Source organism: Lissotriton vulgaris, chromosome 9 (assembly GCF_964263255.1).
Source record: "Lissotriton vulgaris chromosome 9, aLisVul1.2, whole genome shotgun sequence".
Taxonomy (NCBI): Eukaryota; Metazoa; Chordata; class Amphibia; order Caudata; family Salamandridae; genus Lissotriton; species Lissotriton vulgaris.
In genome coordinates this window covers 390628725-390647037 of record NC_141697.1, presented here as the reverse complement: position 1 = coordinate 390647037, position 18313 = coordinate 390628725, and the positions used below count along the sequence as shown (strand labels likewise).

The window sequence follows — 18313 nt, the reverse complement described above, 5'->3', positions numbered from 1 at the left end:
AGTTTTACAAAACACAGTGGTAGAGAATGTCATGATGCCAGTGACAAGAGATTCTTTGTGTCTCAGTTTGTTATTGGAATAATGCTCTCTGATCAGATCAGTGTGCACATGCAGCAAATATTGGTTTGTTCTCAAAGGAAGTTGATCGATGGGATTCTGAGGGATGAAGCGTACTGTAGCGCTGAACAAGGAGTGAAGCAGAAAATGTTTAAGGAAAAACATGGATGGTACAAAGGGAGTTTGCTCAGAAAAGGTTTCAGAATCAGTTGTTTGCAGAGAATTAACGTGTCACAAGGTGTTGTTCCACAAGTAGAAGTAAAAGGAGCTCAAAGAAGATTTGGTGTTTCACAGGTTAGAGGTAGAGGTGATTTGGTTGGTGCAAATTCAGGTATGTATGTCATAATGCTGGCGAGAGTGACCTTTTGCCATTTTTGTAACAGATTTGAGCATTGGAAGAGGAAGTGTAGACTTAAACCTGAAGCAGTAAATGGAAATGCGCAAACAGAGAGAAATGCATGTGCAAAATTTGCCAATTCAGCAAATGAAAATGTCAATTCAGAAACAGGTACCAATGACATGAGTTCTGCAAGCCGAGATACTCCCACAAAATATGGGAAACCCTAAAATTTATTTAAATAAATTGTCCATAGCAAATATGAATTCTTTTCAGAAACAAAAAATCTGAACACATTCCAACAGGTTGCTGTATTTGAAAATGAGAGCTTTAGCCCTAACATATCTGACATTACCAGATCCATTGTGAAAGCAGTGAAAGCCCTAGACTTACCCCACTTAGGAAAGAATACTAAGATTTTAGGAGTTTTAGGGGGCGGAGCTTGTCTGACTAAAGGATGTCCGCTGCTTCAGTGAACTCTGTGGCCCATCCACACTATCCTGAAAGAATCCTGGCATTTCGGCGGTTATTGCTGGATGATTGCAGTCGCCTGAAGTGCAAGGCGTGCGCTTTCCACTGGTGTATATATCCCTGTGAGCCATGAAGTCGAAGTGCAGCACTGAAGAGAGAGTGTTGGCGGCCTGCTGGGAGAGCACGGTGAGACTTGTTGCTGCGGTGATCTCGAGGCGCCCGCTGTGGGTTGGCTCACCCAGGAGCCCGCTACAAGTTACTGTGGGGCTTCTGTGAGTGCAACCCGCTGGTCCGATCAGAGTTTCAGGGTGCGGTGTCTCATAAACCTGAACAAACACCAGCAATAGTTCTTCCAATATCAATTTTCGCAACCGTTGCGAAAATTAATATCGGAGGAACTCATTGCGTTTATGATGGAACTTATCATGGCTCCTGACAGACAATAAATGAGGACGACTGCTACTATTGCTGGTGTTTGAATAGATTGAAATATACGTTGGGTGGAGCTTGCTTTAAGAGTGTTGATATAGGGGGGAGGAGCCAAGCGGGCAACTGAAATGGCCGCATAGACGCTCGGCTCCCGGAGCCCTCTCGCCCCGTACATACATCCTGACACTTATCCTGAGCCGTAACTGCATATTTCGGAAGACAAAGGAAAACTCTCCCTTACTGTTTGCTTTTGGAGCTTCTACGTGCAGCAGACCCGAAGAAATGTCCCCGACTGTTCTGCGGCCTTCACGGAGCTGCGACCGGGGTGTCAAGTGAGAGGAGCAACCGGCCGCGACTGTCACAACAGCGGCCATTGGTGGAGGTGTGGTGTCGGCCGGTGGGCTTTGGAGGTGTGCTGGGCCGATGGAGGCGGCGGCGATTCAGTCCGTCTAGCGGAGTGCCTTGTGTGGTTGCGTTGCGGTGCAGGATCGGGGGGAGCACATGAAATTTGGCCCCCCTTTCGGTCTTGTGTCCGGGCATGACAAACGGCTTCCCCCGGAATCATGGGCGGCTCCCGAGGAGCGGCAGCGAATTTGTTTAACCCTTTGGTGGTTCTTCGCTGGAGGGCCTGCCTAGACTTTCTGGGTCCACACTGTACATCCTGTTGAGCCCTGGTGTAGGGCCTGGTCCCGGGGTGAGGTGAAGAAGGACGAGGCCGGATCAGCTAAGATGGCGGCTGTCACCCTCCTACGCAGCTTACACTTGAATGGAAAAGCCGCTGTGCGGGAGTGTTCAGGGGTCTGGCGGCACGAGACTGAGCCCTCGTCCCAAGATATATTGGTTGCTCTAAAGACCCTGCATGCGGCCCTGATCCATGGCGCCCAAGATCTGGGAAGAAGGATTGCCGCCATTGTTGTCCCGACATTCCATACGGACACATCTCGATCTCAAGGAAACGCCAATGTGCCTGCCCCAATGTCGGTGAAGAATGCTTCTGCAGTGCCTATGTTCGTTGAGACGCTGGAAGACCCGGTTCAAGAGATCGCCTTGGACAGCTTTGTAGTACGCATGAGTGATTTGTTGGGGCGTATACCTGATCAGCGGCCGGGGAAACAACGCCGGTCCACGTCTTGGGCTGCCCAGGTGACATCTCAGTGCTTGCCGTATGGTGTGACTCTTTCTCCTTGGATGGTGAGACTGTGTACGAACTTGAAGCTCTTTTCGGTGTCGGTACTGACTCAGATGGATCTTCCTCATGCACATTCTGCTGGGTTTTGGCTGCTGCAAACCCATGGAGTAATTACGCAGCTCGGTCCGCCCGGATCTCCTGGACCCTACACGCAGCTTTGTCTGCCGGTTGTGAAACGGACGTATGTTGGTGCTATTGATAGGAAAGGTAAAGGTTGACACTGTCTTTGATCCGATGGATTTATTGATGGCTGATGGTGATTTGGGGGACATTCGGCAGGAAGTTTATTGATGATGCCTTCAATGCTTAATGGTTTCCGTGGCTCTTCTGATTATGTTTCTAGGATGTTTACTGGGTGCGGGGGCGGGGGGTGGGGGCCGAGTGGCGGGATCGAGGGCCCTTCTCCACTTTTTCTTTCCTTCTTTTCTTCTTTCTCCTCCTTTACTATATTTCGGGTTTTCATTTAGGGCGACAGGCACGCTGCTGGGGGGGTAGGCCGTGGCCTTCTGCAAGCGTGCAGGGTGGGGGGTAGGGGGATGGGGTCGTTACTTTGTCTGTTGTTTGTTTCTATGGCCCTTTTGTCTTGCTTCCTTATTGGTGTCGTCATCTTTCATGTTTCCTGCAATATGTTTCAATTTGAAGGGAGGGGCGTAGCTTGCTATGGAATGGGTTTGTGGTCACATTTGTCCTGACTCTTATACCTTACTCCCAATACTTAAATTGTGTATGCATTATTTGCGGATTCCCTGATTCAGGCTTGTTATTGTAGGTCCATGTATGACTATACGGCACTGATCCTTAGTTTTTCTTATCATAACATGAACCTTCATGTATCCTGAATATCGGCCACTACGCCTGAATACGAGTCATATCCTGGATGTTTGTTAGAACCCGGTTCTTGGGCTGCTCTGTTTTTCTACATTGATCGCTGTACTTATGACTTGGCTAGCGGCCGGCCGGGATGGTTGTGGGCCCATATTTGTATCTGCTTGAAGTAACAATAAAGGTTCCAAAAAAAAAGAAAAAAAAAAGAGTGTTGATATACACAGTACGGATCATATTGGAAATCTGCCTTGAGGAAGCCCGCAAAGGGCGAAACGCGTGTCGGCTGTGAAGCACTTTGTTTTAAAAAGAAATACAATTCTAATTTTGTCTACACAACGCGACTTCCTTGGACTGAGAAGAAGTGTCTGTGCAAGAATCCAAATTGAAGAATGGTGCTGAATACACAGGGATAAAAGTGTCCTGATATGATGTGCGCTGGTGTTTTTTTCTTCTGTGGATGTGACTTTCTGTAACACCGTCGTTGGGCAGACTGTTCATTGTTAATGCTTGAGGTGGATAAGCATTGCACACCAAGGCTGCACTCAATAGTTGGACTACATATATAGATACACAGTGTTGTTCTTGTATAGGAAGGAGACAAGTTTTGATGTGAAGATCGGATATAGCAAATCCGCCTCTTCTGTGATGTTCATGCTATGCTCTACCCGGCCAGACTTAGGGTCATGATGAACAGGAAATCAAGGATTTATACAGACCCTAACTCTCTACAGAATGCCCTGAAGGAATTTGCTAAGCGGGAGGCCAGTACACAAATAGCGGAAGAGCAACTGGAGGCAACAGGAGGCGACCTTTAAGAGTGGTCAGATTGGCTTGAGTGCTGGTCTGCTTCGGATTGCTATAGCAGGTATGTTGCACATTATGCACTGACCGGGATGCTAATAGTTGGCTGAAGCTGCCCGGATGCTGTGTACTAAATGGACGTGCCAGCAGTGACTATTTGTTGTAGTTATTAGTGGCGTTGAAACACTAACTGGGTTATCACCTCCGCCGTCACTCGTGGTAGACTCATCCTGGTCCTGCTGGGGGACTTACAGGATTGTTGTGGATAGTCTAACTCTGCACCAGTGACACCCAGCAAACTGATTCCATTTAGAAGTGCTTAATATGTGTATATGGCTTTGATTTCTCACTTTGTTAGGACGTATTTCAGTTTATTGCCACAAAGGGTGATTTGCTGATTCTTTTGGAGGGGATTTAGAATGTGTTTTGGAGCCATCGCTAGACCACTCCGGTGGCCCGGCATGACGACCAGCGGCCATGTCCAGAGTTATATGTTACATAGCTATTCAACTGGATCTTCAAGATGTTTGGAGAGAGCGCTCCCCCTGAGTGGGGGGACTCACCAATTACTCGGCCCCACATTACTTACACACAACAGTTGACTATTGGTACGTATCGAGAATGTTTTCACAGGTACGAGCCTGCACGATACTTTCCCACTATTTCTCTGATCATGCGCCAATAATGCTAGATATTGAGAGCCCGAGAATGAGGCCTGCATCCTTCACCTGGAGATTGCCGCCATATTTCCTGATGGATATTGTTTTTAGATTTGAATTAGCTGCGGTCATAGAAAACTTTTTGATACTAATATTGTCTCTGTCTGGTGGTTTTCCACTGTTTGGGAAATGATTAAAGTGTTCATCAGAGGTGTGGCCATGTCCAAACATTCTGGGTTCCTTCGATCTTTTTGACAGCGATTGGTTGTTTTGGAAAAGTGATCGGCAGACGTAGAGAAGGAGGTTCTTGAGGATGTTAATACTATTGCGTCAGATAATTTGAAGGAAGCTTGTGAAGAATACCATGAGGTTGCAGATAGCAAGATAAAACACTTGGAGAAGTATCCAGTCGCTATGACATACGGGGAAGGAGAGCGACCGAACCCAGTGCTGGCTGCTTTGCTGCACGGCAGGAGGGAGGCAGGGAATGTGACGGAGTTGCAAGCTGCAGATGGGGAAATGCTGGGTGACCTTACAGAGATAGCAGGTAGATTTAGCTAATATTATTCAGAATTGTACTGCACTAGAACGGGGTCAGAGGCGGCTTTAATTTTAGAGTATCTAGAACATATTCAGATGCTATGGTTGTCTAATGAACATAGGGAGCATTTAATGAGATCATTAGACTCGAACGAGGTGCTTTCTGCACTCAATACAATGCGAGTGGGGAGTGCTCCCGGGCTGGACGGCCTTACGGTAGCATCTTATAAATAGTGCAAGCAGCTACTTATCCCACATCTGATTACTCTATTCGAGGTGGGTGAAGATGGGACAATGGCCACCTCCATGAGAGAAGCACTCATTGTTACAAAAGTAAAACCAGGTAAACCTCTGGATGAATGTTCATCCTTTAGTCCATAATTGCTCCTGAATGTTGATACTAAACTCTTTGCTAAGATTTGGGCTAATCTCTTTGCCCCTTTGGTACCAACTCAGTTAGGTTCAGAGAAGTCAGGTTTTGTGCCAGAGCACATCTTGTCTTACAATCTGAGAACAGTGTTTGGTGCGATACAACACATTAAGCCCGAGGTTAAAGCATCCACTGTCTTTCTGGAGGCAGAAAAGGCATTTGATTCTGTAGAATGGAACTTTATGTGTGCTGTACTGAGATGCATGGGGGTTTGGGAAGTGTTTATCAGATTGGTGGAAGTGCTGTGCAGGTCTCCTGCTGCTAGAATACGAGTTGGTGACTTTGTCACGACCCCTATTAAAATATCGAGAGGCACCCAGCAGGGTTGCCTGCTGTCCCCATTGCTTTACGCCTTAGTGACTGAACCCCTCGCATGAGCCTTAAGAGAATATCATGGCCATAGGGGATCAGATTCCCCAAATATAACCTCATTGTGACAGCCTACGCGGACGACACGCTGTTGTATGTCAGAGATCCGAAGACTAACCTGACATTGATCCTGGGTGAGGTCGTGTAATGTGGAGAATTGTCTGGACATGAGATAAATTGGGCCAAGTCGACAATTTTATCTCTAGCTATGATGCCTATGGTGAGGTTCTCATCAAAAACTACGCGTCACGAGGGTGGCCAGTCCAGAACCCTGGAGAACTATGAGTTAAGTGCCAGAATTATACCAGTCTCACCTCTTTCCCTACAGCGACCCGAAACCTGGAACCCGGCAGAAACGACAATCATCCGAGCGCAGGAGGAAGCAGGACCATGTTTCTTTAATTGGGCTGAGTTTGCGGAAGACCTTGCCCCCTGGGACGTCACTGGGTCAGAGGCCCCAAAACCAATGACGAATAGAGAAGGAGGTGTGTCCGAGCCCAGCGGAGGAACGAGAGCGTGAAGGAGCTGCGGAGTGAGACGAGGAAGGACCGCCAGAGGAATCCAGAAGAGACGAGTCCCTTCACTGAGCGACAGAGCCAGGAGGCCAACGTTACAGCGCTTCGCCCAGCCACTCGTCAGGAGACGCGTGGCTCACCCAGGTACGGGCGCATGTCTCGGGGTGGGCAGGGAGGAAGGGTTTCAAACTCCCGTAAAACCACTCCCGCAACATCCAATCACCCCACTCTTCCTGAGCACTATCGGCACGCGGCAACCATTTACTGGTTTCCTTTGGTTTTGTATTGCGCACCGTGTGCCTCCTCACTCCCCTCCCCTATCACTGATTGAGGCAAGTCCTCAGACTGAATCCAAGTCTTTTTCTTTTTATTTATTTGCATTCCGGACCGGCGGCTGCCCCGGGAGCACCCTGGAGAGAAAGAAGAAAGGAAAGCCCTTTCTGAGAGGACAGCCATCTCCAGACAAAGTCCCTGAAGCAACCTTACCCTATTATAGACTAAGTTCAAGACAAAGAAACTGTTAAAGCCAATAAAGGCCAGCTTAAAATCATTACCTGTGTCCGTGAGTTCCTCTATCCCGCTAACACTACGGGAAAGCGATCATTTGACTAGAGGAAGAAATAGTTAGGCGGATCCGCCTTCCATTGTTCTTATTAGAATTCATATCCTTTATGAAGATGGTGGTATTCCCGAGATTCTTATTTTTATTCATAAACATCCCGATTGTGCCACCTGGGCACATCTTTAAGATAATCTGCTCTCTTTTAGTGAGAATGATTGGCCTGCGCAGGGAAACAGCCATGTGTCAAGTGAGACATTCTCACTCTGCCATACTCAATGGGAGGACATGGGGCTCCAGACCTGTAGTCATATTATACACGCCTTTCATTGGGCTCACGAGCAAATGTGTCCTCCTCATCTACTGATCGAAAAGGTTGTTACAGCGCCTGATCCACTTCCACTATTACTGTTTCGGGCTCCTCTCAGGAAGAATAGTATTCTTGGCTCTGTCAACTCTGTGGGGCATGCGTGGCAAACACTGCTGAAGAGACAGGCGGGCACGATCCTGGCCCCAATTGAATGGTGCCACTGGCTGCCGATAAGTAGAGCAAGGGGGGTGTTGCAGGCCCTCACCACACTCAATATCACCAAGATAGGCGACTTGTTTTCTGAGGGCAAAGCTTGTGGATAGGCTGAGCTTGACATTGAGGGTCACGAATATACACCTCTAGCTCAATTTCACTTCCATAGGGTGAGGCAGGCGTTGCGTGAATTGGTGGGTGAGGACATGTTGGAGGGCGCCCGAGTTGGGGCACTCTCTCACCTACTGTGCTCCACTTCCTCCAGAAGGTTTGTTTCTATTGTCGATGATATAACGCAGGATTATAGAAGGAATCACTATAATAAGGCCAGATTGGAATGACAGCCTGATGGCCAGATTGGAATGACAGCCTGATTTGGGGGTGACACTTGAGAACACTGTTTGGTGGTATTGTTGCAAGGTTACACAACACATATCCCTGAACAATAGGCATCACCTGATCCATTTTAAATTCCTCAAAAGAGTTTACCATACACCGGTAAGCCTGTTTCGCTATGGCCTTTGGGATTCTGCAGACTGTGAGAGATGTGAGGCTGGCTCAGCTGGGTTTCTACATATTGCCTAGTTGTGCCCCGGGATAGCGACATTTTGGGAAAAGATCTTTCACACACTGAATGAAATCACGGGTATTTCACTGCCAATGGACCCGCTGTTGTGGCTACTGGGGTATACTGGGAAGTTGCAGAAAGAGATGCAAAATCTAATAGGTATGGGATTGTTGCTCTCCAAACGAAGGATCACGATGTGTTGGGTACTTAGACCTGCACCGACATTCACTGACTGTTCCAAAGATATGGTGTATTGCATCACACAATCTGAATTGCATAATGACTTGTTGCCTCCTCAGAGCCGCCCTAAGAGCGTTTGGGCCCTACACTAGCAGTATTTAGCTGGCAAAGAAAGAGGAGAGGCTGAGGGGGCAGGCCTTACCTCAAATTGACAAATTGGAGGGTGCCTTGAAGATGTCATGAGGTCTTTTCTATTTGATGAATTGTTATGTAATGTAATGCTAGTGATGGTTAATGTCATGTTGGGAGTGGGCCGCGAGAAGTGGGACTTTGGTCAGTAATACTGCTGTATCCCAGGAGGAGTTGCTATATATTTGTATCATGTAAGGCAGGATTGCTCTGCAATAATTCATGGTGAGTGTACACTGTGAGTTGTAAATGAGTCACTGTATTTATACGCTTAAGAAAAAGTTGCAGGAGTTTTAAAAAGACAAATTACAAACCCAGTTTTAGAGAAGTTTGCAGCAAAAATAGTTTCATTTGAAAAAGGTTGCCAATGTGTTGTTTGGGAATAAAGCACTTTAGGCCTGACAGGAAAACATTTGTATTGCAAATTAAATAGCATAGTGTACTATACACTGGATGATGTTAAATATCATATTCCTAATGAGGATGTACAGTTTAAAATGGCCCAAAAAGAGAAATCTGTAGGATTTTTTCAGAAATGACAGTTGAAAAATGAATGTCTGATTTTAAAGAAATAGTAATATGGAAGTTCACAGAGAAATATGACAGATTAATAAAAAGTGAAGAATCAGTTTACAAGAGGCAGTTGCAGGAATTTCATCCATAATTGGAGATAAACTGAGTTACGGGTTTTTGAGCCAATTGATTGGAAGTTCATTTAACTCTTTGATCACAGGTTTACAGAAACTAAATGAGAAGAACAGAATAGTGCAGGAGATTAACAGCATAACTATTCCATGTTGTGATATGGTACTGAATCCAGCCAACATATTTTTTCACATTCCATGTACTGAAGAATGGCTTATAGTTATTGATTTTTGTCACATTTATATCACAGTGTCATTGCATGAGGATAGTCAAGAGTACTATCAAATCTAAGACCAATACCTCGGACACATAATTGGAAAAGGAGCTAGAAAGGTGTCACCAGAGAGAGTGGAAGCAATTTACCAGATTAATTCACTTCAACTTCAGAAATAAGTCAGGATGCTTTTGGGAATGGTTGGCAGCTGTAGACAGTGGATACCAAACCTTTCCCTAGTGGCTAAGCCGTCACTGAGGCTGGCACACAAAGATGTGCCTGATCTGCTTCAACAATTGCACAAAAGCATTCCTAGAGTTGAAAGCAAAAATGTGCCATGCCCTAGCACTACGAATGCCAGTTTTTAAAAAAGAATATACACCAATTTGCAGTGAGAGAGAGGGCTGTGCTGTCTCAGTGCCTGTTCTATAACATGAGATGTTCAAAAGTCTGTGACGTATTTCCCAATAACCCTTGACCCTAATGTCACAGCTGCCTTAGCTTAGTAGCTATGGTTGATGTCAGTCACAAAAAGAATGAGAATATAATGATGAAATGTCCAAGTACTGAAATAGTCCCTTACTTTCTGGAGTTGCTATTGAAAAATAGTGTGATCAAAACATGTCTGAAGTCAAATGTATTGAGCCTACTGCCAGAAATGAAATTGTTCGTGATGAAACTGAGCATGAATATCTAGGTGTCATGAATCTATGCATGAAGCTAAGGTTAGACCCGGGGGCGCTAGGTGGCGCCAGACCAAGATTGCCGCACTGGTGTGAGGCTCCCGTACGACGGAGTGCTTTTGCCTATCCTGACGGGATCCTGACCGTAAAAATCTGCTCCAACATTGCCCCTCCATCTGCATCTCACCGTGCTGATTACGGCTGTACCTCACTTGTCCCGGAAACCCAAGTCTGGGCGGGATCGGCGGCCGGAGAAAACCCGAGCTGTTGAAGGTGCTCTCCTGCGCGCACTTGCTTCATCAGGAAAGTCCATTGCTTTGCGACCTTCCTGGCGCAGCCGAGAGAGCCTGGCCTGCTGAGCGGTGCCCGCCCGCTGGACGTTTGGAGTACACCTGCACGCCCGGGGGGGACTCCAGTCGCTACCTCAGGTGAGAGCTGCCTGCCATTTGCGAGCTTCATCTGCCATCCTCCACCCCGCGCTGTTTCTGATACTAGCTGGGCCCACTACCTCACCGGCGCTCCGACCCCCCGCCATCTTGGGCCGTCTTCTCAGACGTCTGGGAGGCCTTGTGCGTAGGCCTCACATCACTACGCCTCTTCTATCACTCCCCTGAGGCTGAGACTAACTGGACGTTTGCCGCTGCTCCCCACCACCGCTGCACTGTCGGCGACACCCTCCCGACTTCTCCCATCTATGCGGCTGGTGCCCATCTACCGCCTGTGACTGGTCCGCTCCTACTGACGCCACCGCGTGAATCGCTGCTTACACCTGGACTCGACCGCCTGCCTGCCCTCACTCTTAGGCGACATCTCCAGGTCCAGTGCGACCGCCTTGCACCCTGCTGACCACTCCTGCTGCGGTCCCGTGCTACGGTGCCGGCCATCATCGAGACGCATGGTGCCATCCACATCCGGATGATCCGTCTGAGACGAGCTGGTCTCTCAGTTCCTTCCCCCCCATCTATAGATGACCGCACGGCCTACTGGTTGCTTCCTATAGACCCCTCCTGGAGCAGAGTTGTCGACGCGGCCTGGTGCGAGACCTGAGCTGATTGCGGCCATTGCGTGGGACATCGGTCCGCAGTGCTGCCGTTCCTCCAGACCAGCTCTTCACGCTGCCATTCCTACCAAGGACCCCCATCGATCCGGAGCCTCCTGCCAAAGCTTTTTTTTCACCACTCTCCACTACGTGGGCACTGTCCGGTGCGCATCTTCCCCTCCTTCACTTCGTCCCTCCTGCGCTCTGACGTCCACTTCTCCTACTGCATCGCGGACGCCCAGAAGAAACATGGGCCGTAACGATGCACGCCAGTTCAAAATACCTTTTGAAACCAAAAAGACTTCTAAAACGACGCCGGAGCCTGACGGTGGCCCTCCTACCCCGGCACCTCCGGAAGACGACTGGAAAGCGCTACTGCTGGGCATGAAGCAAAGCCTATCCACAATTGACGCCAAAATAGACACCATTAACGTACGTATGGACAGTGTTGTTAATAAGCTGGAGCAACATGAAACCCGCATCAATGAGACAGAAGACAGGATTTCTGTTCTGGAAGATTGCGCCACCTCAATGGGTAAACAAGTCACTCAAATGGACAGGTTGCTCAAACTCATAGCGGACAAGAATGAGGACTTGGAAGCGAGGTCTCGCCACAATAATGTCAGAATTTTAGGCCTTGCGGAGTCCACCAACACAGGTAAAATGGAGACCTTCGTAGAGAACCTTCTCATGGAACTGTTTGGGAAAGAATCCTTCTCCTCACACTTCATCATCGAACGGGCCCACAGATCTCTGGCAGCACGCCGCCTCCTGGAGCTCAACCTCGCCCTATTATTGTGCGCTTCCTAAACTATAGAGACCGTGACGCGGTGTTAAAATGGGCAAGAGAGGTGGGAACTGTGAACTATTGCAATACTACTCTCTCCTTTTTTCCTGATTTCACCCCCTCCGTCCAGGAGGCTAGGCGCAAATTTACAATGGTTAAAAAGAAACTCCAGGCGCAGGAGATCCCTTACACCATGCTATACCCTGCCAAGTTGAAAGTAACATTTCAGGGTAAACATCACTTCTTTCAAAACCCGCAACAGGCTGAAGACTTCCTTAAGCACTGTAGGAGGGAACAAAACAGTGACGAAGCAGCTCGGCGCAGATCTAGGTCACAATCACCAATGTCGCAACAGGACTGAGAGACAACATTGTGGTATTGTTCCCTTTCCACATAGCGTGCACTGACCATTGCCTAAGCGATACCTGTTTCTTCATATTTTGTTTTAGGTACTTGATCAGCACGGGCCTATCAGTCTATGATTTACCTGAGTGCTCGGTCACCGACCTCCGTCCCACGCTAGACGACTGGTTTTTTTTACCTGTTGTCTGTGGGTGTAAGTAGGGGGGTGGATCGGCAGGTCTGGTGCCCCTAGTTTCGGTCCCCCAATGGGCGAGCCCCTGAACACCCCTTCCCCCCTGAGGGTAGGGATATGTGTCATACCTTTTCTGGGTTTTGATTTGTTTCGTTTCTGGGATGCTGGGTGGGGGTTGAATTCCCGGCCAGTTGGGGTTGCCGGTGTGTGTGGGAAGGAATTTCGCTCCACTACTGATGACATTGAAGTGCTTGTTATGTTGTCCCTGGGAGGAGTCTGGGGGGGTTTCTGTGGGGCAATTGTAATTTGTTTGATGTCCAATGTGCTATGGTTCTAAACTGTGAGATTATATGCTACAGGATTCATCCTATGTCTGAATGGGTGACGTAGAGGGTATGCTACCGTCGCACCAGTTTCAGTTGGTATCGTGGAACATCCGAGGGCTGAATAACCCCAGAAAAAAGAGGCAAATTGTAGGATACCTCGACAGGCAGGGCATATCAATTGCTATGCTTCAAGAAACACATTTACTGTCAGATAGCTCGTCCCTCTTTGCGTCCAGGTGGGTCTCCTGCAGGGTTTTTTCTTCCTACTCCAACTATGCTAGGGGGGTTACGATCTTGGTTAGACGTGGTATGAAATTCACGCCTGCCGGGACGGAGGTAGATCCCGGTGGCAGATACTGCATGGTCTGGGGTAAAGTACACTCACATACAGTCCTCTTTGCCTGCTACTATGGCCCCAATATCGACGATACTTCCTCGCTGCTCACAATATGGGGTACAATTCAAACACTGGGCAAAGGCCATGTAATACTAGGCGGGGACTTCAACACTGCCGTGGCACCGAGCATTGACAGATCTCACCCCCAGGCTGCACACTACTCCCAAACCCAACGTGCCCTATCCTCCATGATTGCTGAGCACCACTACATTGATTCATGGGGGTACCTACACCCGTCCCTCAAACAGGGCACTCACCACTCTGCAGTACATTCCACATGGGCACGTCTTGACTACGTGTTCCTATCGGCAGGCCTTACTCCCTGGTTAATCACAGCCCGACACCTCGCCAGGACTTTCTCTGACCATTCCCCGGCCCTAATATCGCTAGGCATTCCCATTGAGACCTCCCCTTATTTGAGTTGGCTCCTCAACCCTTCCCATCTAACGGACTCTGCCTTCAAGGCGGACCTCGAACAGGACATCCAGGACATTTTTGACCGAAACGTGGGGTCGGTGTCAGACCTCACTGTGGTATGGGAGGCCTTTAAGGTCACCGTTTGGGGATGGTGTATCTCTAAAGAGGGCGGAGTCCTTAAATCTCTGCGAGGTGATCTTCCTAAACTTGAATCCGAGCTTCGAGATCTGGAACAGATTAGTACTCGCGACCATTCTTCCAACGCCCTCCTTCGGGAAAAGCTGAACGAATATGCGGAGGCGGCGGATAGGGAGTGCAAGTTCCTCGGCAAACAGTACACTGCGCGCGTTTTCGGTGAAGGGGATAGGCCCGGCAGGGCACTTGCCTCCGCTGTCCGGTCCCCTAGATATAATAATTTTGTCACCACCTTGCTGGATGAGCATCAAATCCCACAACAAGACCTTTCTGAACAACTCCGCATCCTTACGAATCACTACTCCACTCTCTACACCTCTCAAAGATCGGCACCTATTAATCTGCATCCGTATCTGGACGACACAGCTATGGCATGGCTTGGTCCATCCCAACAAAAATTCCTCCACCATATCCTCGAGGTAGATGAAATAAAAGACGCCATCATGTCCATGAAATCGGGCAAATCGCCTGGGTCTGACGGGCTGCCAATCGACTTTTACAAGGCATATATCCACATTCTTGCCCCAATACTACAGCAAGTTTACTATTCGGCCCTCGAAGTAGGAACCCTCCCGGCCTCTATGCGCGAAGCCCTTATTACGTCTCTCTTGAAACCGGGCAAGCCACCGGAACACTGCGACTCCTATAGACCCCTCTCTTTGCTCAAAACTGATGTCAAAATCCTACCGAAGGTACTTGCGTCCCGCCTTAACCTGTTGATGGAGCGCCTGGTCCTACCAGACCAGGCGGGTTTCGTCCCCAACAGGGCGACTTCACATAACTTACGCACCCTTCAGGCTGTACTACAAGACATAAACCCCAGATGCGAGGCTGCTGCTGTGTTCCTGGACGCCACTAAAGCTTTCGATTCCCTTGAGTGGGATTACCTATTGGCCCTCCTTGAACGCATGGAGATCCTATACAGCTTCCTAGATTGGATAAAGCTGCTATATAGCAAACCGTGTGCCTCAGTCCTACTCAATGGGGCCAGGTCAGCTCCCTTTGACATCCACAGAGGTACCAGACAAGGGTGCCCTCTCACCCCTGTCCTCTTTGCGATTGCCATCGAGCCGCTGGCTGCCAAACTCCGACAGCATCATAACCACCGATCTCTAATATACCCGGAGCGTCAGCTCCTAGTAGCACTATATGCTGACGACATGACCCTATACGTAAATAAACTGCAAGAAAACCTTAACCCCCTTCTACGCGAAATCACCAAATTCTGTGCTATTTCAAGAATACAAATCAATTGGTCGAAGTAGGCTCTATTCCCCTTAACAGATAAGACTGTGCATTTTCCCCTGGACTATCCCTTGATATGGAAAACTGAGGAAATAAAATATCTAGGTGTCGTTGTATCCCGGAATCGTGAGACCCTCATTAGGGCTAACTATGGCACTGTACTTGACAAATTGACCGATACCATCACCAAGTGGATCCATCTCCCGCTTTCAATGGCGGGGCGCATCTCCCTTTTAAAGATGGTGGTCCTCCCCAAATTGTTATACCTCTTTACTAACATACCATACAGTCCGGGCTCCTACTTCTTTCCGCGCCCTCAATTCACAATTGTCGAGACTTATTTGGGGTGGCAAACAGGCCAGGATTAGTCTAAAGACACTCATGTTACCTTATCATCAGGGCGGGTTTGATGTTCCTAACTTCCAACGATATTACGATTGTGCCCAGGGCCACTTCGTCGCGTACTGGTTACATCCCCCTCCCTTCATGGCCCATCTGGCGGTGGAGGACGGATATATGCGCCCTGTGCAACCGTCGGGCTATCTATATACTACGCCGGGTGTGTCAGACCGGGACCCTACCACAGTTGACTGCACGGTTCAGGCTTGGCGGCGTATAGCAGATCACATGGAGGTCAAGTTTTTATACTCCCCATGTATGCCTCTAGCACATGACCCTAGATTGCGAGTAATCTGTGAAGAGATAGGGCGTAAACTACTCACGAAACTGGTGATTCACACGTGGGGTGATCTATACCTCCAAGGGCAGTTCCGAACATCGGCGCAATTCTTTGGGGAAAACACCCCCTCTGTCATGGACACGTTCCTCTACGTCCGGCTGCAACAGAACGTTAAGGCAGTTACTCCAAGCTTCCCTGACGAGCCGGACACCCTGGCCGCCCTGCCCTCGCTCTTACAAACTGATAACCCCAGACATGTGGTGTCTATGCTGTACAAACACGCCCAGCCAGCCCCATCGCCACCCCCGCTCAGAGTCCGTAACGAATGGGACGGTGACCTTGACACCCCGCTGTCTGACGATCAATGGGAGGAAAGCTGCTCGCACACTAATGCAGTGACCGGTAATACTTGTCTTAGGTTGATACATTTCAAATTCTTGCACCGCATTTACTTCACTCCTTCCAAACTATTCCGGCTTGGCCTCCGCGACACTGACCATTGCCTCAGATGTAGGGTGGAGGGTGCCGATTTCTTCCAGCTGGCGTGGAAATGCCCTGCTGCGGCGGACTATTGGCATGCCATTTTTAGAGCACTTTCGGACATGGTTGGGGTTGATATAGATCCCTGTCCCAAGACGGCCCTGTTAGGTCATATGGTCCCAGCACTGAAGTCACTGGGCCTCCTATTAGCCAAACGCCATGAAGCCTGTAGATGGGGTAGAGACCGTGCTCCTAAATTTAAGATCTGGCTTAATACTATGTCAACTTGGCAAGATCACCTCCACAACTATGCCAAACTCTTACCACTCTTACCACACAAGTCACGTCCCAAAGATCTATGGGGTCCCCTCACTGCATATCTCCTCCGTCAACAGAGCGAGGAGCATTCTGAAACTTGAGTCCATACCCAACCTCTCTATCCTCTCCCCGTCTCCCTTATCCCTTACCTAAACCTTGCCTTGCCTGTACACCCCCCTTCTCCCCCCACTTTCCCCTCACTCCCCTGGTTATTGTCCTATATGTAGGCTAGCCTGCACACTATGCCCTAAGGCACCTTACCCAAGGCATTCTCCTGCCCTCTGAACCAGTTGGAGTCCTCCTGTACATCTTGGCAACTCCCGATGCCCGGCTTTAGGCTGCGCCGCGGCGCACACTTCATACCGGACTGCATACTCATGTCACTAGCATGTTACACGTAGCACTACTTACACGACCTTTGCACATTATTGACCTCACAGATTTGATTATGGAATTTCCCCCCTCCTTCCCTCTTCCCCCCCTCCCCTCTTCCCTTTCTGCCCTTCCCTTCCCATGTCAGCCAGAAGTATTTAGCTGGTGCGGAACATACTAACCTCGACGGAGGTTGCTCTTCCTACTACTTAGCACTGCATTATGGCTCCTCACCCCAAGGTCCTTTAATCCACATACAATGTATGGTGGTATATCATGGGAAGGTTTGTTACCTGTTCGGTTTCTGTTTTTGGGTTTTAAAAAATGATAAAAGAAGCCTCAAATGCATTTTGCTTGTATACAGTATGCTTCCACCCTGTGGTTATGATACACATAATACCTGGCTATACCACTTTTATATCGCGGCCGGCCCAGCAGGGTTGTAGGTGGCATGCTGTGTCTAAGTTCTATTGTCGTGCCTTTTTAATTATGAGCCTGCCCTGGACTCTATTTTGTGTAGCTGCCGGCCTGCAGATTACAGGTTGTAGGCGTGAAGCTGTGTACTGACCTATTACTCTTCTCGTCAATAAAGGTTTCAAAAAAAAAAAAAAGCTAAGGTTAGACCCTGATGATGAACTCTGGATTGAGCCCAACCATGGCCATTTTATGGAACGTGCTGTATTGCAATCTATGATATGCTCTGCATTGTGTCTATTTTTTTTATTTTTTATTCTATAACGTGATTGATATCTAGCTAATGAATGATGATTCAGGAAAACTTACATTTTGATTGGAAAATAAATCCCTGTAAAACTACTCACAACTCTCATTATTGACTAAAATATTTATCCGCATTTAATTTTCCCATGTTTATGTAGGTGTCCTCTTGGTCATCACATGGTGGAAAAGATCTATCGCCTTGAGCGGAAAACAAGGGTAGTGGTGTTTTTGCAAGGAGAGATTACCGTGAGATTTTAGCTCCATCACACTCTAGCCATTGACTTTACCTTTGTTGCATCAGGACTGGTTACAAGTAGTGCCACGACGTGCAAAACATTAATACGCACAACTGGACCATACTTTTCAGCCCTGTAGAGTGCATAATAAAATAAAATAAATTGAGTTAATAATGCTGCTTTGGGTAGCATTTAATCATGACATGTGACTTGTAAGCATTCGGAAACTCATTGAAAACTCAAGGCATTTTCTTTTTAATCAAATACATGATAAAAAAAGGTCTTCACTTGTTTCCTGATGAAAATTTAGATTTTAACCGCTCCATGGCTCATTTGCGAGTGGGTACTTGCTATACTTTAAACACGTGAAAGGGGTTGATGCTC

General features: G+C 48.2%; 1 protein-coding gene across 2 annotated transcripts in view; it reads right to left on the bottom strand.

Moving 5' to 3' along the window:
- Positions 1–18313, bottom strand: part of LOC147690170 (cholesterol 24-hydroxylase-like) — a 440216-nt gene that overhangs the window by 310766 nt on the left and 111137 nt on the right. For both annotated transcript variants that reach the window (XR_015299935.1, XM_086937762.1), the window contains exon 3: positions 17981–18062. Coding sequence is in view for 1 of the 2 variants with exons in the window: in XM_086937762.1 (XP_086793888.1) it covers positions 17981–18062 (82 nt within the window). In the remaining variant the exon portion in view is untranslated. The remainder of the gene's footprint in view (positions 1–17980; positions 18063–18313) is intronic.